Source organism: Lipotes vexillifer, unplaced genomic scaffold, assembly GCF_000442215.2.
Source record: "Lipotes vexillifer unplaced genomic scaffold, Lipotes_vexillifer_v1.1 scaffold1325, whole genome shotgun sequence".
Taxonomy (NCBI): domain Eukaryota; kingdom Metazoa; phylum Chordata; class Mammalia; order Artiodactyla; family Lipotidae; genus Lipotes; species Lipotes vexillifer.
Window position 1 is genome coordinate 172,867 of NW_006781704.1, and position 22,763 is coordinate 195,629.

The following is a 22,763-nucleotide window of genomic DNA, read 5'->3' on the forward strand; positions in this document are numbered from 1 at the left end:
AAGAGTGTGGAATTACAAATCAAGGGAATGAAGGCTGATCAGTATTTTAAAATATTACCTGCATAAACATTTTTTTAAAACAGAAAAGATATTTCTCTCATTATTTACAGAAAGCACTCAGTAAAATCCTCTGCTAGTTATATTTTGGATTTCATCAAGAGTTCTACTTATTTAACATCTACTTTTCTTGCATGGCATTAAAAGAAATCCTTTACTTCATTGTTTTTAAACATTTTGCAGTGATAGCATCTTCCCCTCAGTTTTTTCAGCAATTACTTAATATCATAAATTCTATCTCTAGCAAACTTAAGGGACAGTTCTGTTAAAGTACATTTCTATATTTATCCTATGTTCTTTTGGTAAAAATACATATAGTTGACTTCTTATACAGTGACACTTTATTCACGCTATAAACCCTGTTGATGCAAGGGGTGGAGAGGCTTTCAAGGTCTCTTCTTTCCCTTTTACTTTTTTTATTCCATTTTTTCTCCACTTCCTCCATCCACCAGCACCACCACCATCACCACCATCAGCATCACCATCAGCATCACCATCAGCATCACCATCATCTTTTTCTTCTTCTTCATCTCTACCTCCACAGTAAGCCCCTGCTCGGAGCCATTTATTTACACGTTACCCTATTTTTCTTACAGTATCTCTATAAAGTCAGTATTAATTATCCAATGTTTCCAGATGAGAAAATTTAGGCTCCCCAAAAAGGTGAAGTCACTTGCCTAAGATCCAAATAGTAAGTGTCAAAGTTGGGATTCAAATCCAAGTTTAGTTAGTGCCAACTCCAAAACATTTGCTCTTCAGCACCATGCTGCCCTAATCTTGGTGATGAGTGTAGCCTTTGAGGTGTCAGTCACTTGAATGAGACACTGTAAACTGCTGTGGATCTCTAAAGCCCAAAAGGAAAAAGCCTGACTCACTGTGCAGTAATAAGCTTCTGAATTAGATGAATGCTAATGGCTTACCCAGTTTTTCTTTTTCTTCTTCTTGGAGTCAGCATCGTTACCACTGCCAATGCTGGAATGGCTCGTGGCACTGTTGATACTAGAAACACTTTCGGAGGAATGTTGTCTTCTGATGCGGAGATCTAGCCACAGATAGACAGTATCATGTTTACTCATAAAAACTTGCAATCTGAACAAACAAGACTTTTAGGCTTTCTGAGAGGAAGCTCTCTAATAAATGTCAACATGGCTTTGTACAGATGATTTCAATGCAGTTTTGGTTTTATAAGCTTAATAAAGTACAACCATATTTGCTTTAATTAACTGGGTTATCTGTATTAAGATTCAATGGGAATCTCAAGTAAGTCTGTAGCACTGGTATTTTAATGAATTCTGAGTTTTGTCCCAAAATGAACTGCTATGCTAGTGACTTTTACTGAATACCTGGATCAAAGAGCACTTCCAAAATGATTTATTCCAAATGATTTGTTCCATGGAGTAAAAGGAAACTCTTAATAGCATGATAATTAATTGTGTGTTTTTAATATTTGTCCTTTGAATAAAGCTACCGAAGCCAAATATATTAACTTTCCATTTCATGGAATCATACCTTGTTAGAGCCAAAACAAACCTTGCAAGTCATCTAAGCACTTCATACCACAGATGGAGCAATTGAAGTGCAAAGAAGTTAAGTAACTTGACCAAGGTCAAAGAGCCAATGGGGCAAAGGTCCTCAAGAGAGAATGTGGGTAGACTGCATTTGTGAATTAAACAGAAATCATGCTTAAGACAGTGTAATTCTTCCATCATACCCATAACCCCTGTCCATGACTTGGAAGAGTAATAGTAGTAACAATAATAACAGGTAATAATAAAGCTAGCTTTTACTACTCTGCTCTGGGAGTATCTAATTTTTTTTTTTTTTTTTTTTTTTTTTTTCCTTGCGTTATGCGGGCCTCTCACTGTTGTGGCCTCTCCCATTTGCGGAGCACAGGCTCCGGACGCGCAGGCTCAGCGGCCACGGCTCACGGGCCCAGCCGCTCCGCGGCACGCGGGATCCTCCCGAAACGGGGCACGAACCCGCGCCCCCTGCATCGGCAGGCGGACTCTCAAGCACTGCGCCACCAGGGAAGCCCTGGGAGTATCTAATTTTAAAGCAAACCACTGAAATGAGTGTAATTATTAAATTTTCCCTGTGGTCACGTAGCTGAAAAACAGTGGAGCCAACTTGAGACTTAGGAGTATCCTACTGTCTATTGTACTAATTGCCAGGTGATATCACCTCTATATACTCCTAAAAAGCACGGAGTGCTTCTCTAGATAATAAGATATTTTGAAGAGGATACCATTTGATACTAAATCACTTTTTGAACATACTCACTTACTCCATACAATCAGCTTATAAGATTTATTTATAGTCATTAAAATTAAAATTGAAATGATTTCTACTCACAGTGAACTTAAGTGTTAGTGGAGACACTAATAATTCATAAAATTATTTTAAGGTCAAATATGCTTTTAGGCCATTTCTATTGTCATATATAATTGGTATCAAAGCATATTATCCAAGCAAAAAAATCTCAGTGGAATTTAAAAGATGTCAGAAATTATTATATAGCTCTCAAAAAGTTCCAATAGAAATAATAGTATATAATCAAAGCTTTGCAGTTGACTAATTTAACAGTAAAATGGCTGATGGCAATGGAACTGTAACTGGTTACTTTCAAAACATACAATAAATAAGTATATGTGTGGGTGTATAATATGCATATACATATCTCCATCCTTAATCTCATGTACATACATACCAATAAGTACTTTAATTTTTCCATTAAGAGAATAACCATGCTGAAAAATTTTATAGGAGGGTAAAAACAGAGCTGTTTTTAAGAATCCCTAGAGTTTGGTCCAAAAGTATTTTTTTTTTAATGATGAGAACATTTACTGTTTTTGCATGCCCAAAACATTACCAGTACCAAAACCTAAATCAAGGTATTTATGTGTGTTGTCTTGATTCAACAATAAAGGAGCACAGTATCCCTTAATCAACTAATATGGAAATTATATGAATAAGCAATAAAAGAACATGTGTAGGTATCTGTGTTTTAAATTTCTGCTACAGTTGGCTATAAGCTTTTCTGAACAAGATTAGTATTTTCTATTTTTTCCCTTCATAACTGACTTTTACAAATAAAACAGATGTGTTAAGCGTTAAAGTATTCCAGAGTTTTTATTATATCCAGAATTAATAAATTATATTTGACTTCAAGTAATCCCAAATTTTAAAAAGATAGGTAAGTTCTTGTTAACCGTAGGTCAAAAGCAGTCCTTGGAGGTATTAGTTATGTTCAATTATGACCGCATTTCCAGTAAAGATTGGCAAGGGCATAATTTCCATAATACCATGGAATGAAGGGAATGCATTTTACTTTTCTCTGGCAATTCTTTTCTAGTGTTTGTAAGTATTTGATTGAGTACATGTGGTATTGCAGAGCTCAGTAAAGAATGGGTGACCAAATGAATATCAACAATCTGAATGAATGGAGAAGCTTATTTTAAAAATATCTCTTTCAGTTATATGTTTATTCATTCATTCATTTTCCACTTCCCACCTTCTGCACCGTCACTGTTCTAGTTCAAGCCACCAACATCACCTACCTGCTCTAAGAAAGAACAGCTGTCCAGCTCACCTTCAAACCATTCTACAAACCAGAGTTAGAGAAATCTTTTTAAAGAAAAACCTCACCATCACTCCCTTACCTGAGACTTCCCAATGATTTCCATTTTAATAAGAATAGAAAACATTTCAACTCTTGCCCAGGCTCAGCGGCCATGGCTCACAGGCCCAGCCGCTCCACGGCATGTGTGATCTTCCCGGACCGGGGCATGAACCCTTGTCCCCTGCATCGGCAGGCGGACTCTCAACCACTGTGCCACCAGGGAAGCCCTCAACTCTTAAATATGGCCCAAATGTTCCTCAGTAATCTGATCAGTACTTATCTCTCCAACCTGGTTCTACTTACTTTACCTTTGGTCATTATCTTCCTTGTATCAGTTCCATAAAGGCACTAATCTCTTTTCTGTCTCAAGACCCTCCTGGAATGCTCTTCTCTAAATATTTACAATATGCCTTGATATGAGTTTTACTACTACAGAAACACAATCTGAATATTCTATATACATTCAACCCTTTATAACTATTTGTTTTTGTTAGCTTTAAATCTTATAAAATTATTTTTTAATCTTTCTTAGCCAAGTTGAATATTAACTGTTATCGTTTTGTTCATTTTAGGTATCCCTCCCACATTTCTGAGCAAAGGAACTCCTATTTTTCAATTCCAGTAGATATATTAAGCTACCTGTTGCCTGAGATAAAAGGAATCTTTCCAGAAAGTTTTACTTCAGTGACTTGTACTGTGGTAAAGAAAGGATTAAGCCTTTTAAAATCCCTTCTGGACCTATTTACTGACATGAAGATTTAGAACATAAGCTGCTTTATTATAGCTCTAAGATAAGCTTTAAATATGCAGTAATTTTCCATGCAGCATATACATGAACTCCCCCACATGGAAAGTTGCTAAATTCTTAACAGAAGTAGCCCTTAGAGAACTAGTTTGTCCTTCAATTTAAGTATATCTCACTTTATATAACTGTTTTCCTATAAGTTAAATTTCAAGTTTTTAAAAATTGTATTAGCCCTTTCTATAAAATTTGAATAAGCCCCTTTTATGTGCAAGCCATCATTATGGCCAGGATTAAGGATTAAGAAAACAGACCACCCTGCCATCGACCAGTAAAGGCAGACCATAAACCAATTAAGGCACCAAAGTGTCTTAATGCAAATTTTGATGAGGGAAGTACAGTTATTTCCAGAAACACATCACAGAGGGACCTCATATAGTTTAGCAGACAAGCAGGCATGTTTAGGCTAACTCTTGCAAGATCTCAAAAAGTTTTTATGCTGAACAAACAGGGTAGAAAGTTCCAAGTAGAATAAAGAGAATATGTAAAGAACTTTTGAAGAACTGAAAGGAGTTCTGGATAGCTGAAATATGAAACACACAACACGGCAAAATAGCAAGACACAAGGTCTAGAACAGTGTCTAGCACATAAATGGTAATATCAATAAATACTTGTTGAATGAACGAAGCTGGCCAAGAGAGATTATGTCATGTTAAGGAGTTAGTATTTCATCCAAAGGCAATGGGATACCTTTTAAATATATATTGTTACACAACTGCTCTGGTCTCAGTGTGAAGAATGGCATAAGGAGGTGAAAGATGAAGAGCAGGAGGGCTCCTTGAGACTTAGGAGTTTGGGGCCATAGTTCAGGGGAGATATGAGGCATGGTGATAGCAGGATCAGAGAAAAGGGAACAAGATATATTTAATGGATGGAATCAATAGAACTTAGTGATTTACTGTGTACGAAGAGGAGGATTTCTGGCCACATGGAAGGATGGTGATGCTGTTTACTGAGAAAGGAACACTGAAGGCAAAGCAGGTCTGAGAAGGAAGAAGACAAGTTCAAATTTGGGGATGTTGACTTTCAGGTGTCAAACAGACATCCAAAGATAACCTAATGGAGTTTTCTCTTTGGCAGCTAGATATACAGATCTGTAACTCAAGAGATGAGACTGCCCTGGAGAGATATATTTGACAGTTATCAACACAAATAATAATTATAGGTAGAGTACTAGATGAGCTTGTACAAATTTTAGATAGGATGAAGAGAATCATAATGTATAAAATCATAACGGAAGACAGTTTAGGACTGCATTCTAAGAAACATCAACATTTAACAAATGCATACAAACGAGTGAATCTACAAGAGAAACTGTGAAAGAAATTTCAAAGGAGCAGAAGAAAAACTAAGAATGTGGATGTCATGAGCATTAGAAGAAGTGAATATTTCAAGTAGGATGCAGTGGATATCAGCATCAAATGCTATTTGCACAACAAATACAATAAGAATTTTAAATTTTGTACTGGATTTAGAGTCATCTAAGTCATTATCGATGCTGGAGAGAACAGTTTTGTTGGAGTAGTGGAAAGAGAAACCACACTCCCATGGTCTGAAGTGTAACTGGCTGTTGAAGACACTGAATGATTCCATCAAGCTTTCCCAAAATTCATCTGGAAATGCGAAGAGAGATGACAGAGCACTCGGGATTTAGGAAAACATTTTTCAGCTGGTCAAGAGTTGAGCATATTGAATGCCACTGCAAAGAGTCAGAATAGGAATAAGTACAACCTATGTAAAGAAAACAATGACATGACATTATCACACAGTATTTCTTCAGTGGCAATTTAAGGAGTGGGGTGGTGGCAGAGAAGATTATTTTATCATTGCTTCCAATTGCTGAAGCACAGTAATAATTAAAAATACACCAACGTTGGGCTTCCCTGGTGGCGCAGTGGTTGAGAATCTGCCTGCTAATGCAGGGAACACGGGTTCGAGCCCTGGTCTGGGAAGATCCCACATGCCACGGAGCAACTGGGCCCGTGAGCCACAACTACTGAGCCTGCGCGTCTGGAGCCTGTGCTCCGCAACAAGAGAGGCCGCGAGAGTGACAGGCCCGCGCACCGCGATGAAGAGTGGCCCCCGCTTGCCACAACTAGAGAAAGCCCTCGCACAGAAACGAAGACCCAACACAGCCATAAATAAATAAATAAAGCAAACTGTCAAAAAGTAAAAATAAACACAATTACTAAAAAAATCCCTGATTTTTCAGAGTAAAATACAAGAAAAATATTAAGAATTAATTGTAAACAAGTAAGCATAAATTAAAAAAAAAAATACACCAACGTTTAGTCCATTTTCTTACTGTTTTTTAAGTTCTCTACAGAAAATGTACCTTTTTATTGCCCCCACCCAGGACGAGTTGCTCCCAGTATCCACTAGTTCACCACACTGATTATTGTATTTTTACATACAGATCTAGATTTCCATACTCCTTCCCAGGTGTGTTTTGCTTGAAGGCAGATATGAATACATTAACCAACCTCCTCAGACCCACCTTCACCAAATCAAGTGGAGAGAAAAGTGTTGGACTGTAGAAGCAATTTCCTTAAGGTCAGTTTGATACTGAAGCCTACTGTTCTTAAATTCTGAGATTCTGACTGCATTAGTAGCAACTTATGTTGATATATTATAAAAGGCAGTGCGACTGAGTAAAAGCAGCTTTGCTCTAATTAATGAATAAAACTAGATTCCTAGCAGATTGGATGAAAAATGGCAAGATTTCTAAACATACCTTTGGGAGGGTGGTCTGGACCGTTGAGCGCTCCCTGAATGGCTGCCTGGGCAGCAGAGTTCTGGGCCTTCAGCATTTCAATGGTTTCTCTTAGTTCTATCAGTTCAGACTCCTGTGAAACAAACAGAATTTAGGAGCTGTAAAAGTAAACGATTCTTATTCATAGCTCACTATCAAATGAGTTTGATTTTATGTAGTGCTAATGTTCTGGTAGATTTAGATGCGTGGCTGACCTTTCAAGTTGTGTCTTACAACCTCTTACTTGTAAATGTAAGAAAGTAAATGCAATAGAGAATTAAAAAGTAATGTCTTGGTTATTCTCTTATACATGTGGTCTGAACAGTCTTTATTTCTTTAAAAGGGTGGTACCCAGAGCTGACCAGTACCATATAAAGCAAGATATCACACTGCTCATTTTTGATACCAAACGTATTAATACTACCCAGGATTATATTACATAGATAAATACTATTATTGCATTGGTACATCATACTGCATTTACTGTTAACTGGAAACCCTGAGTTTTTGTCAAATGAATGATTTTAGATTTTCTCATTTATTTTGCACTTAGGAAATAGATTCTTTATATTCAAGAACAAAACCTGGATTTAATTCCTAACTCACTCCTGTTAAATGCCATATGTCATCTTAGATTCTGGCACTGTTCATCCAACAAAATTCCTAGTATGAAGATCTAGTTTCACCAAGCCAAAGCAATACAGGAATTTTTAAAAAGTGGGTAGAAATATATGTAATGTATAGTCCTTAAAATAATTAAATTATTTCAAAAGCTTACAAATCAAATTTTTATAAAACACCCATTTTCTTATTGAATTAAGGGTAATTTTAAGCTATGTCTCAACGAAAATCCGTGTATAAATTTGATCTCCCATAGTCATTTAAACGAATATCTTTATCAGAAATAAAGGACTCACTATTAGGAAGATAAGATAACAGCACCAACACAACAACAAGGAACTGGAGTGCTGTTTCAGCGGAAGCAATATTTCCATCAGGAGCACAAATACAAGGAGTATCCTTCTTGGCAGTGATAGCAAGCCTAAAAACTAGAATTCTTGTCAGCCTCTGGGGGGGAGAATTCCTCCATAACGTGTTTGTCATTCATCATTTTCTCCATTTTCTTTCTTTGGCAGAAAGCCAAAGAATCAGGCTTGGGTTCTTCACTCCATGGTAAGCAGTTTATCCCTACTTAATGTCTCCCAGTATATATGAAAAAAGGCAGGACCATGACAAATACCTCTGCAGGAAACTGCTTCATACACGAAAATGTCCAATGACTATTCCAGCCTTAGACACTTTTTTAAAAAAAAGATACATGGTGCTAACTGAAACGATATCCAAGTTCGGAATAGATACTTGGCATCTCACATATCTATCTTCTCTGAGTATCTGGCATATTCCTGATAGAAGACAGTGAGGTATTTTTAAAAAACAAACCCTCTTACAGACTTTTAATAGCTTATAAGTCAAAGAATCTCATAATAGAAAATCAATAGCGACCTCCTGGATTCATAGATTGATCTTCAGATACTTGAGTATAATTTCATTTGCATTTATTTATCATAAAGGAAAAAGAACATGTTTGTGAAAACTGCCAATACCATGACAAATTCAAATACAATTCATCATAATTTATCAGTCTCTCCAAGTTTTATCTATATTCTGTCCCTTGCCCAGCTAGTAATAGATAATCGTACCAAAATTGAATCTACTTCCCATTTAAAATAAATCTCTAAAGTGATGAAATATTTATTGGAAATCCATTCTGCTTTTACCAGGAATTTATTCACAAAAGAATACCTATAGTGCACACTTAGTGAATCACATAATTTAAATATAGACTAAGATGAATGTTAAATTTTAAATAAAGTCAGATTTTCATCCTTGAATTTAAAATCAATAGTGCTTGTACTTTGGATTAAAAATCTGCTAAAACATTTGGCTTTAGGTTTAAAGAGGAAAAATGAAATTGAAATCTCATACAAATGTCTAAAAATTTAGCTTAATTTTATGGGTTGGCTGACTTATTTTACTGTCAAAATTCTACTCTTTTCTAGAGAAATCTCTTCTAAAAACTATTTTTTTTAATTAGAAGCAAAATGTTCATGTAATATTGATTTTTCAGAAAACTGTGTTTAATGAAATAGAAGAATGATCACTTTCTAAAATTTTAAGTATATTTTTAACAACAACAGATATTAGCAGGGTAGTTGTTACTCAGTGTGGCACAATAAGTCCAAAGGAGGAATAACTAAGTAAGAAATATATTTGTTATATAATGTGGGGAAAAAACATCAATGAAATAATTAGTTTAGCCAAATTCAGATTAGCGGTTCTTTTGGAGAACTTTGTAAGTATAAATTGTCTTTAATTAAAAAGATAGTTAGAGAAGCAAGAAGAACTACAATCCTGCAGCCTGTGAAACAAAAACCACATTCACAGAAAGACAGACAAGATGAAAAGTCAGAGGGCTATGTACCAGTTGAAGGAACAAGATAAAACCCCAGAAAAACAACTAAATGAAGTGGAGAGAGGCAAACTTCCAGAAAAAGAATTCAGAATAATGGTAGTGAAGATGATCCAGGACCTTGAAAAAGAATGGAGGCAAAGATCGAGAAGATGCAAGAAATGTTTAACAAAGACCTAGAAGAATTAAAGAACAAACAGAGATGAATAATACAATAAGTGAAATGAAAAATACACTAGAAGGAATGAATAGCAGAATAACTGAGGCAGAAGAACTGATAAGTGACCTGGGAGACAGAATGGTGGAATTCACTGCCGCAGAACAAAATAAAGAAAAAAGGAATGAAAGAACTGAAGACAGCCTAAGAGGCCTCTGGGACAACATTAAACACAACAATATTTGCATTATATTCACATTATAGGGGTCCCAGAAGGAGAAGAGAGAGAGAGAAAGGACCCGAGAAATATCTGAAGAGTTTCTAGTCGAAAACTTCCCTAACATGGGAAAGGAAATAGCCACGCAAGTCCAGGAAGCACAGTGAGTCCCATACAGGATAAACCCGAGGAGAAACATGCCGAAACACACAGTAATCAAACTGGCAAAAATTAAAGAGAAAGAAAATTACTGAAAGCAGCAAGGGAAAAATGACAAATAACATACAAGGGAACTCCCATAAGGTTAACAGCTGATTTCTCAGCAGAAACTCTACAAACCAGAAGGGAGTGGCATGATACACTTAAAGTGATGAAAGGGAAGAACCTACAACCAAGATTATTCTAGCCGGCAAGGATCTCATTCAGATTCGATGGAGGAGTCAAAAGCTTTACAGACAAGCAAAAGCTAAGAGAATTCAGCAGAGAATTCAGCACCAGCAAACCAGCCCTATAACAAATGCTAAAGGAACTTCTCTAAGTGGGAAACACAAGAGAAGAAAAGGACCTACAAAACCAAACCCAAAACGATTAAGAAAATGGTAATAGGAACATACATATAGATAATTATCTTAAATGTGAATGGATTAAATGCTCCAACCAAAAGATACAGGCTTGCTGAATGGATACAAAAATAAGACCCATATATGTGCTGTCTACAAGAGACCCACTTCAGACCTAGGGACACATACAGACTGAAAGTGAGGGGATGGAAAAAGATATTCCATGCAAATGGAAATCAAAAGAAAGCTGGAGCAGCAATACTCATATCAGATAAAGTAGACTTTAAAACAAAGAATGTTACAAGAGACAAGGAAGGACACTACATAATGATCAAGGGATCAATCCAAGAAGAAGATATAACAATTATAAATAAATATACACCCAACAAAGGAGCACCTCGATGTATAAGGCAACTGCTAACAGCAGTTAAAGAGGAAATCGACAGTAACACAATGACAGTGGGGGGCTTTAACACCTCACTTACACCAATGGACAGATCATCCAGAATGAAAATAAATAAGAAAGCAGAAGCTTTAAATGATAGAACAGACCAGATAGATTTAATTGATATTTATAGGACATTCCACCCAAGAACAGCAGATTACACTTTCTTCTCAAGTGCACATGGAACATTCTCCAGGATAGATCACATCTTGGGTCATAAATCAAGCCTCAGTAAATTTAAGAAAATTGAAATTATATCAAGCATCTTTTCTGACCACAACGCTATGAGATTAGAAATGAATTACAGGGAAAAAAGTGTAAAAAAACACACGCACATGGAGGCTAAACAATACGTTACTAAATAACCAAGAAATCACTGAAGAAATCAAAGAGGAAATCAAAAAATACCTAGAGACAAATGACAATGAAAACACGATGATCCAAAACCTATGGGATATGACAAAAGCAGTTCTAAGAGGGAAGTTTATAGCTATAAGAGCCTACCTCAAGAAAAAAGAAAAATCTCAAGTAAACAATCTAACCTTACACCTAAAGGAACTAGAGAAAGAAGAGCAAACAATACCCAAAGTTAGCAGAAGGAAAGAAATCATAAAGATCAGAGCAGAAATAAACGAAATAGGAGCAAAGAAAACAATAGCAAAGATCAATAAAACTCAAAGCTGGTTCTTTGAGAAGATAAACAATATTGATAATCCATTAGCCAGACTCATCAAGAAAAAGAGGGAGAGGACTCAAATCAATAAAATTACAAGTGAAAAAGAAGTTACAACAGACACCGCAGAAACACAAAGCATCCTAAGAGAACACTACAATCAACTCTAGGTCAATAAAATGGAGAACCTGGAAGACATGGACAAATTCTTAGAGAGGTATAAACTTCCAAGACTGAATCAGGAAGAAATAGAAACTATGAACAACCCAATCACAAGTAATGAAATTGAAACTGTGATTAAAAATCTTCCAACAAACAAAAGTCCAGAACCAGATGGCTTCACAGGTGAATTCTATCAAACATTTAGAAAAGAGCTAACACCCATCCTTCTCAAACTCTTCCAAAAAATTGCGGAGGAAGGAACACTCCCAAATTCATTCTATGAGGCCACCATCACCCTGATACGGAAACCAGACAAAGATACTACAGAAAAAGAAAATTATATACCAATATCACTGATGAATATAGATGCAAAAATCCTGAACAAAATACTAGCAAACAGAATCCAACAACACATTAAATGGATCATACAGCATGATCAAGTGGGATTTATCCCAGGGATGAAAGGATTCTTCAATATATGCAAATCAATCAATGTGATACACCATATTAACAAATTGAAGAATGAAAACCATATGATCATCTCGATAGATGCAGAAAAGGCTTTTGACAAAATTCAACACCCATTTATGATAAAAACTCTCCAGAAAGTGGGCACAGAGGGAACCTACCTCAACATAGTAAAGGCCATATATAACAAACCCACAGCAAACATCATTCTCAGTGGTGAAAAACTGAAAGCATTTCCTCTAAGATCAGGAATAAAACAAGGACGTCCACTCTCACCACTATCATTCCACATAGTTTTGGAAGTCCTAGCCATGGCAATCAGAGAAGAAAAAGAAATAAAAGGAATACAAATTGGAAAAGAAGAAGTAAAACGGTCACTGTTTGCAGATGACATGATACTATACATAGATAATCCTAAAGATGCCACCAGAAAACTATTAGAGCTAATCAATGAATCTGGTAAAGTTTCAGGATATAAAATTAATGCACAGAAATCTCTTGCATTCCTACACACTGATGATGAAAAATCTGAAAGAGAAATTAAGGAAACACTCCCATTTACCAGTGCAACAAAAAGAATAAAATACCTAGGAATAAACCTACCTAGGGAGACAAAAGACCTGTATGCAGAAAACTATAAGACACTGGTGAAAGAAATGAAAGATGATACGAACAGATGGAGAGATATACCATGTTCTTGGATAGGAAGAATCAATATTGTGAAAATGACTATACTACCCAAAGCAATCTACAGATTCAATGCAATCCCTATGAAATCACCAATGGCATCTTTTACGGAAATAGAAGAAAAAATCTTAAAATTTGTATAGAGACACAAAAGACCCCGAATAGTCAAAGCAGTCTTGAGGGAAAAAAACGGAGCTGGAGGAATCAGACTCCCTGACTTCAGACTATACTACAAAGCTACAGTAATCAAGACAATATGGTACTGGCACAAAAACAGAAACATAGATCAATGGAACAAGATAGAAAGCCCAGACATAAACCCATGCACCTATGGTCAACTAATCTATGACAAAGGAGGCAAAGATATACAATGGAGAAAAGACAGTCTCTTCAATAAGTGGTGCTGGGAAAACTGGACATCTACATGTAAAGGAATGAAATTAGAACATTCCCTAACACCACACACAAAAATAAACTCAAAATGGATTAGAGACCTACATGTAAGACTGGACATTATAAAACTCTTAGAGGAAAACATAGGAAGAACACTCTTTGACATAAATCACAGCAAGATCTTATTTGACCCACCTCCTAGAGTAATGGAAATAAAAACAAAAATAAACAAATGGGACCTAAAGAAACTTAAAAGCTTCTGCACAGCAAAGGAAACCATAAACAAGATGAAAAGACAACCTTCATAATGGGAGAAAGTATTTGAAAACGAATCAACAGACAAAGGATTAATCTACAAAATATATAAACAGCTAATGCAGCTCAATATTAAAACAACAAACAACCCAATCCAAAAATGGGCAGAAGACCTAAATAGACATTTCTCCAAAGAAGACATACAGATGGCCAAGAGCGCATGAAAAGCTGCTCAACATCACTAATTATTAGATAAATGCAAGTCAAAACTACAATGAGGTATCACCTCTCACCAGTTAGAATGGACATCATCAGAAAATCTAGAAACAACAAATGCTGGAGAGGGTGTGCAGAAAAGGGAACCCTCTTGCACTGTTGTTGGGAATGTACATTGATACAGCCACTATGGAGAACAGTATGGAGGCTCCTTAAAAAACTAAAAATAGAATTACCATATGATCCAGCAATCCCACTACTGGGCATATACCCTGAGAAAACCATAATTCAAAAAGAGTCATGTCCCAAAATGTTCATTGCAGCTCTGTTTACAATAGCCAGGTCATGGAAGCAACCTAAATGCCCATCGACAGATGAGTGGATAAAGAAGATGTGGTACATATATACAATGGAATATTACCCAGCCATAAAAAGGAATGAAATTGGGTCATTTGTTGAGACATGGATGCATCTAGCATCTGTCATACAGAGTGAAGTAAGTCAGAAAGAGAAAAACAAATAACATATATTAACGCATATATGTGGAACCTAGAAAAATGGTACAGATGAACCAGTGCTCAGGGATGAAGTTGAGACACAGATGTAGAGAACATATGTATGGACACCAAGCGGGGGAAGCAGCGGGGGCTGGGGGTGGTGACGGGATGAACTGGGCGATTGGAATTGACATGTATACACTGATGTGTATAAAACTGATGACTAATAAGAACCTGCTGTATAAATAAAAAATTTAAAAAACAAAGATATTTAAATTTTACACTGATAGTCTGTTAAACCCGAACTAGTTATCTCTCCATATCTGCAAAAGTCCCTTCCTTTTTTCTTACTTCAGTTAATGAGATCCACCCTCACCATCATTCAAACTAGCACTATCTCTTTCTCTGAGTCTTTCCATGTGATTTCCTCCTGTGCTTTGAATATCCTTCACCCTTAAGGGCCATGGTGACACGTCTCCATCCACATGACACCTCTTAGTTTTCCTTTGAGGAAAAATGAACAGGTTCCCCTCTCTATGCATCCAGACCATTTAATGCATTCAGCTTATTTAGCTGTCGAAGAGTTTATCTTTTCACCTGATTTATGATCTGATCTCAGTAAATGTTGGGATGATTTTGTTCAAATGTCTGGTCTATGTTAAACAGGTGTTTCTTCCCTTCAAAGAATGATGTAAAACTTCAACTCTGCTGCATATTTTAACAAGAGGGTGTCTGATCACTTAGGATGCTATATACTAAAAACGTCAATAACTTTATTATTCATTATAAACTGAGAGTCTCAATGTGGCTAAATCAGCGGAATCACTTCCTTTGGATGGCAACAAAGTGAGTTTTACTTTCTCTCTTTTCCAAAAGTGTATAGTGATGAATATAAAGCATTTTAGAATGAAAACTGGACTAAGACAGAAATTTCTAAATAGTTTATTTCTAGCCTTCCTTTTCTCCCCTTTGTAATTATAGCTGATTGCTCACATTTATTTTTAAGGTGCATATTCTCTAAGATGTCTATAATCATGGAGCTTGCAGTGCTGCCGCCAAGGACAACTATGGTCTCCCTGCTTTAGTTTTGGCCGTGGCAGGGAGTGTGCATTAGAAAAATAATTAGAAGTGAGCTCCAGAGATAACCAACTATAAAATCGTTTGATAATCTGAAATATTTTCACATAGTCTTTTCATTTTAAAGGTGACCTAATAGAAGATAACTTAAGTTTTGAGAATCCCTATTAAACCTTCAGAAAGAACCTGGAAAATGTAGATACCATCAAGAGATGAATTTGAAGTTTGTTCCTCTAATTTAGTAATTTTCAGTTTCCTACTCTTCTCCCAAAGAGAAGATTGGGGCTGGAGTAACTCTTCAGAGGGTCTTGGGAATAAGATGATCAGATAATATTTTATTGATATTTTCCACTTTTCAAAAATGATACATTAAAACGTGAGAACCGAACTCAAATTTCATTTACCTACAATGAGCCATTCAAGATAACGATGCCCCAAACATAGGCTGACCACGTGAGATTCCAGTAACGTAGTCCATGTGAGTTTCTTGTGTAAAAGAGGCTGGATGGAGTCAGTATCTCTTCTAACTGTTTTGTACATGTCTCTGAGGCTAAACAAGCTATCAAGGTCAGACTTGAAATGCGTCAAAGTAAAGTGATCAAATGATCAAGTACTGTGTCATAATACTGGCGTTGCTCCGTGTTTCTCCAACCTAACTTCCTAACGACATCTGACCTCTTTCCAAATTTCTCCTGGACACAGGCCTTATTGAGAATCTCACAGCTTGGCAACAAATCTCATCAACCAGCCTGACCTTCTACTTGACCTTCCAGGCAAGGCTCTTAAAATTTTTCCACTAAACCAGTCTTTTGCTTCCTCACACTGACACACTTAATCTCACATTATCTAGCTATAGTTGCTTTGAACACACCCCACTCCCCAACCCTTCGTATGTGTCTTGAAATTTTGTGAAGTTTTCTGCTGAAAGAACCTGGCCAGCCCTGGTTCTAACTAAATGAACTGAATTCATCAAACCCCAGTAGCACAAGTAACTTGAATCCATAAGTAACTTACAGGCTCAAATTACCCTATGCCGTAAAAGACTAATGAATGTATTTTCTGAGTCTAGTGATAAATTTTTAAAAACACTTCTAGATGATAAATATTTAACCTGAACTAGGAGTTAATGTAAAGATACAATTCAACTAACATTTTAGTTTCTACATCATCTATTTCCAGAGAGTTGGTTTTGAATTTTCTAAGTTTTAACATTTAAGTGTCTATTCATCTAGTCATCCAAAAAAGTTTCACAGAGGTAAGAATGAGCAAACCCTAGACTTTATAGTTAGCATAGAATCAACAGCTGAGCTCCACTACGCAAACAAAAATATATTCCTCTGTCATGTTCTGACCTTCTAACAAGACTAACCTACCACACCTTAACATATGTTCTAATTGCCTCTGGCACTACAGATATAAGGAAGTGATTTGAAAGTCTTCTAATTATCAATGAGTATATAGCCTTAGTAAATTTGCAAGGATTTAGCAGTAGTTGTGTAAAAATTTCATTCATAAAAATACAGATTTGCAGAATTCTTATCATTTTGATGACCTTTATTGCAGCATAAGAAAATAAAACCCTGAACTATAAGTTGAGTGACAACTTTTTCATTTCTGATATGGATGGTATGTAGCTAGTACCACTCTAGATGCACTGAAAAGAAGCCGTTTCATCACATAATAATAGATGCTTCAGGGCATTTGGTCTTAATTCTTTCAAAGAATCTTGGTGGAAAAGTACTAGTTAAGGGACAAGGACCTGAAATCCAGGTAAAATTCTTGATCAAACTATGTCACCATCACAATCTGTTGAGCCTTAGGTATAGGGGATACCTAGAGATAATGTCACCCTCTGGGCAGCATTACTGACAATTATCTTAATTACTCTTATTTATAGACTTACTGTTCCATAACACATGGTCTTCTGGCAGCTACAGGGAATGCTGTTAAACTACTGGGAAATGCTGCTGGACTGATCTTCATTAACTAACTTTTATCATGTGAGCCTAGTGTCAAAAATCTTTGAATGGCTCCCTGTTTCCAAGGACCGGATTCCTTAGATATCCTTCAAGCCTTGGTTCCACATTTCCCTCCACATTCCTTCTTTTTCCCTAATGTATCCCATAATTTCCCTCCTTGCTGTTCACACTCATGGTGTTCCTTCCTCTATGACACACGGTCCTCCATCTCTCCTGAATTAATTTTTTTCATCCTCCCTGAGCCTGACAAGACTCCTCTTGGCCACCTCTCCTCTAAAACTAATGTAAATAGACCCACAGACATAGAAAACAAACTTATGGTTACTAAAGGGGAAAGGGGAGGAGGGAAAAAATAGGAGTTTGGGATTAATATATACACATTACCATATAAAAAAGAGATAACAAACAAGGACCTGCTGTATAGCATAGGAAACTATACTCGATATTTTGTAATAGCCTGTAAGGGAAAAGAATTTGAAAAAGAATAGATATAACTATTCTATAACTATATACACAAAACTGAATCATTTTGCTGTATACCTGAAATTTACACAACATTGTAAATCAACTATACTCCAATAAAAAACAAAACAAAACAAAAAACCACACAAAAAACCCCCAACCCCCCCCTCCCCCCTACAAAAACTAGTTTGAAAGTGCAATGGTTCTCTGTGAGAACACTCAGGACATTGTCCTGTTATATTTCTAATTGCACCTCATATTTTCTGCCTCCTGAGTTATTCATACATGTCTTTTCTTTCTTTTATTTTTATTTGTTTATTTATTTTTACCAGGCTACAAGTATACACAAGCAGTGTTTTGGCACATACATTTAGCAAGACAATCGGTGTGACTTGGCATCTGGAAACAAGGAAAAAATTTAGAACATTATTCAAGGGAGTGATTTTGGTCTATAAACCTAACTAAAATTTTGATACAGTTTTCAGGCTATTAATGCCATATGATTGTTGAAAATCACACACTGAAGCAGGGGTCTTGGATCTGAGTCCTAGTTTAGTTTATCTCTTTCTTTCTTTCTTTTTTTTTTTTTCTAGTTTATCTATTTCTTAATTAGATACCCAAGCACATGCAACCACCTTGGCCTTTGGTTCTTCATGTGTTAGCATCCTACCTTGCTTCCCAATATAATCATTCTTTGCTTAAAATTTTTCAGTAGTCCTTATCTTCACCTGAAATTCCCATATAGTTGAATTATATTTTTATCATAATCTGTCACCTACTAGAATATAAACTCTATTTTATATTATAACCGGTTATAAACTAGGATATAAGTATGTGTGTGTGTATGTGTGTGTGTATTTCACTGCTGAATTCTCAATAGCTAGAACAGTATCTCATACACAATAGAAATTCATTATAATTTTGGTGCATGACTAAATGGACAAAGGAACCTTGGAAGTCTAGAACAGAGTTTCAAAACCTCTGCTTTATATTCTCTGCTCTTTTTTCCCAGGATTGTTGGATCACCAGAGAACAATATGCCCTTTTATCTCAGCTCCCTGAAGAAAATGGCTTTCCTGAAATATGATTAAATGTTATGCCCTCAGCTTTTAGAGAAATGTCTATTCGAACAGAGATTTTGTCTTTTGTTATTTCATGACCCCAATTTAAGAAATTTTACAATAAATTTGTCCTTGAATTCAGTGTCTGAAAGTTTGTCTCTTCAATCTAAATTATGCTCTTCTGGTCAGAAAATGAAAACTGAACACGCCAAGCAATCTCCCTTTGTGCCTTAGCTTCCTTGAGAATCAATTCAGTTCAGTGAATTTCTACTTTGGGGTGGTAATTACCTAGGCTCAAGCATCTTGTTATATACATTCCTCTACTGGTTTTCACTAGATTCTGTCATTGAATTGTGTTATATCATAATCCAATAAACTTTATAAGATTCTCAAAACCACTCTGGAAAAAAGCAAGTTATAAATCTCAGATTACTAAAATAAACATTGTTAAATAAATAATATAATGAAATAAACATTGTTAATAAAATACAATGCTAATGTGAATGTTAAAAAACCTAATGTTGATAAAATAAAATAAGCATCGTTTTGTGTGTATCATATTTCAATTAACAGAGCAACCATTCTACTTTCAGTTAAAAAAATGGCAAGGGCAATTGCAGACATCATGATATCTTCCGAGAAAACTTTACAATTTTGGCAATGTTACTTCAAGGATAATGTGCAAACAATTATATAATTCTTTGTATTATGGAGATGTATTCTAAAATATTCAGGAATTTTTCATAGACATTATAAATTAACAAACATGTATATATTTCCAATTTCTACGAGAAATTTGCCTACAAATAAAAAAGAGCTGAAGGAAATATGGCGAGGCAAAATATATAAATTTTGACTTCTTAAAGATATTGAGACTTAAATACTAACCATGATTTCTAGCGATATGCCTGGCATATAACCAATGATGAATTTGGTTTATCTTACATTTTTTAAGGAAAAAGAGGAGAGAAATATAAAGAAAGGTAACATTTGTTGACTATCCACTACCTGTGACATATTACAGTATCTCACTCCTCAGAATGATTCTACAAGGTAGTTATTATAACTCCCACTTCTATAATGACAAAATTGAGGGTTACGAAAGGGAGATTCTCCAGCTCTTGAGAGACCTCGCCAAGATTCAAACTTGAGGCTACTGGACTCCAACATTTATAATCTTTCCCACCTGTATGCCCTTAAAAAGGCCTTGTAATGCTATTTGCTGAGTTCTTATGTTACATAGTGAAATGGTAAATTGTATCCCCCCCCCGAAAGATTAAGACAAAATTTATGTGGTCAAAGGAGTTTGTTATCTTCTCCTTCAGAACAGGCTTGACAGGGATGGACAGTGTTCTCTTTCATGGGCAGGGGAGAGCTATGAGATAAGAGAATGAAAGATAAGGGCAAACAGAATACAGTTCTATAATTATACCAGGCAACTATAGGAATATTTGATTTTCTCTTTTGGTTTAATTGGACTGTTCAGTTTTGTTTTGTTTTGTTTTTTTAACTTTAAAAAAAGTAGTAAACTGACAAAACTCAATAACACATGCTAGTTCTTTTTTAAAGCCAAAGCCATACTTTACAGAACTGAAGCCAAAATCGAAGCCATCCCTATGGAAAGATATAGGAACTGATTCTATATCAGTTGAAATTATCCAAAATTATGTAGATATGGATCTCTTTGAAAATTAGACGAAAACCATGGAAATCTGCTCATATTATGCACATATGCCATTTTTACAAATATTTCCACACAATTTTAGAGACTTTTTAGACACTCATCCAAGGACTCAGGTTAGGGCCACCAAATTAATGGCAGGGAGGTAAGTTACTGGTCATCATATGGAAAGTGTCCAGATTCTTTCTATCCAGGGTGGACCTTTTGATATTTCTGCCTTTGTGAACCAAATTCTCTGTTGCTTTTTTTTTTTTTTTAAACCATTCCTTCTACTACTCCATAAAATCCTTCAGGCTTATTTTAAAGCTTTTGATGTAGCTTAGCTTTACTTCAAAGACAGCATCCCCAGATGCCAACTAGTCTTGTTACTCCAAAATTATGCAGTACTGTCCCTTGTCTCGTGGGTACTGTAACGTAAGGCCCCTTACTTTACGGAGCCCTAACCTCTGTTTCAGGCCTTCTTCATGAGTATCTCAGATCACAGCCATGGTCTGTAACTGGGCTTATAGACCATGAATTTGTGAAAATTCTTGTCAGAGTGCAATTCTCATCAACTGCGTTAAATTATTCCTAGAATATTCTAACTCTTCTCCTGTTTCTTTTTCTTAACATTTGGTATTCTTTCAATAGTTCCAGTCAGAAGTAAAATAAGTGACTGCCTGAAAAGAACATGTGTGTGTGTGTGTGCGTGTGTGTGCGTGTGTGTGTGCGTGTGTGTGTGTTCCAATATAGGTTAATCGGAATCATAAGTCTTTAAATTAAAATCCGAAAAGAAAAGGTATTATCTTGCCATTGTTCCAATTTACTTTAGAATGGATCCTCTCAGTATTATTTCTAAGGAGCTGCATCTCAGGTATTGTTTAAACACCCTATGCAACTTCTTATCTTATTTCAAGCCCCAGTGGCAATTCCTGAACATACCTTCTGTTCCGCTGTCATGGTTAGACTTTGCAGTCGGCCAGTCATATTCCCTAAACTCTTTTCAAAAGCTGCTACGAGGTGAGCCTGTGAACAAAACGGAAGGAACATATCTTAAATGTCAGAACCTTATGTGGATGGATGAAAACCCTTCTCTTTACAAAATGCTTAATTTCAGGTATTCTTACTCTTTAAATACTATGACTGTCATGTCTGGCTTTCAGTGCTGACTCTCCGTTAACACAAATCTTCATCTGTTATTTCTAAACTTCAGCTTAAAAACCAGTGTTTCAATCTTGACATTTAATGAGTTCAACTTCTGAAAGGGAATGCTATTTTGCAAATAAAAACACCTTCTAACTTGCACGTCATGGAGGATAAAGTTCTGAGTTGCCAAGTTTTTAGACTCAAAGCCCAAGAGGAGGTTGTGGCAATAGTCAATGGACGAATGTTCCTCATTTTTATACCTGCATGATGACCTTTGAAGATATTGTTAGCTCCTCTATTGAAATGATGCTCTCCTGCAAGTGCTGGAAATCTGCTGACAGCTATAACATTACCTTTCCTCTTTTTCTACTAACAAAGAATTGAATCGAAAAGAGTTGTCTTCACTTTCCAAACTCTTTCCAATAAAAAGGGCTTTCATTCCTACTTTTTTCCCTTCCACTAAGGAAATGTAGGTAGGCCAGCTAGAAATAATATTCAGTTACATTTTATTTAAGTTTTTGTGGCTCTGGGGTTTTATTTTAAATCTCAGAGAATTATACATATTGCAGTACATAACCGTAACTCTTACAATTAAGAAGTATTTGAAAATCTTATTATAGTTCTAAAATAGGCCAGTTTCTATTGACATGCCATCATGCAACAGCTTGACCCACAGAATATTAGGCATGAAGAGATACGTCAACCTCTCACTGTGGCTTGATGTAGAACCACAGGTATGTTCTCCAATTTTATCGTATCCATAAAAAGATACAAGTACAGAATGTTTTACAACCTACATCTATAATAAACTATGTGTGGGGGAAAATTTGCCAAAAGATTATTTTTTTGAGAGAAGGGAGTGAGAGGATGCAATTAAAATAAATCGCCTTGTAACTCTAGCAGAGCTGAAAGGCTGAGGTACCTATTATCAAATGGATCACAGGAGT

The 22,763-nt window shown here is 35.9% G+C and overlaps 1 protein-coding gene across 3 annotated transcripts in view; it reads right to left on the minus strand.

The window, feature by feature from the left end:
- NAV3 (neuron navigator 3) overlaps positions 1 to 22,763 on the minus strand; it is a 369,647-nt gene that overhangs the window by 30,696 nt on the left and 316,188 nt on the right. For all 3 annotated transcript variants that reach the window (XM_007454822.1, XM_007454823.1, XM_007454821.1), the window contains exons 23-25: positions 21,613 to 21,696; positions 7,214 to 7,325; positions 978 to 1,099 (exon numbers count right to left, since the gene is read on the minus strand). In XM_007454822.1, coding sequence (XP_007454884.1) covers positions 978 to 1,099; positions 7,214 to 7,325; positions 21,613 to 21,696 — 318 coding nt within the window. The remainder of the gene's footprint in view (positions 1 to 977; positions 1,100 to 7,213; positions 7,326 to 21,612; positions 21,697 to 22,763) is intronic.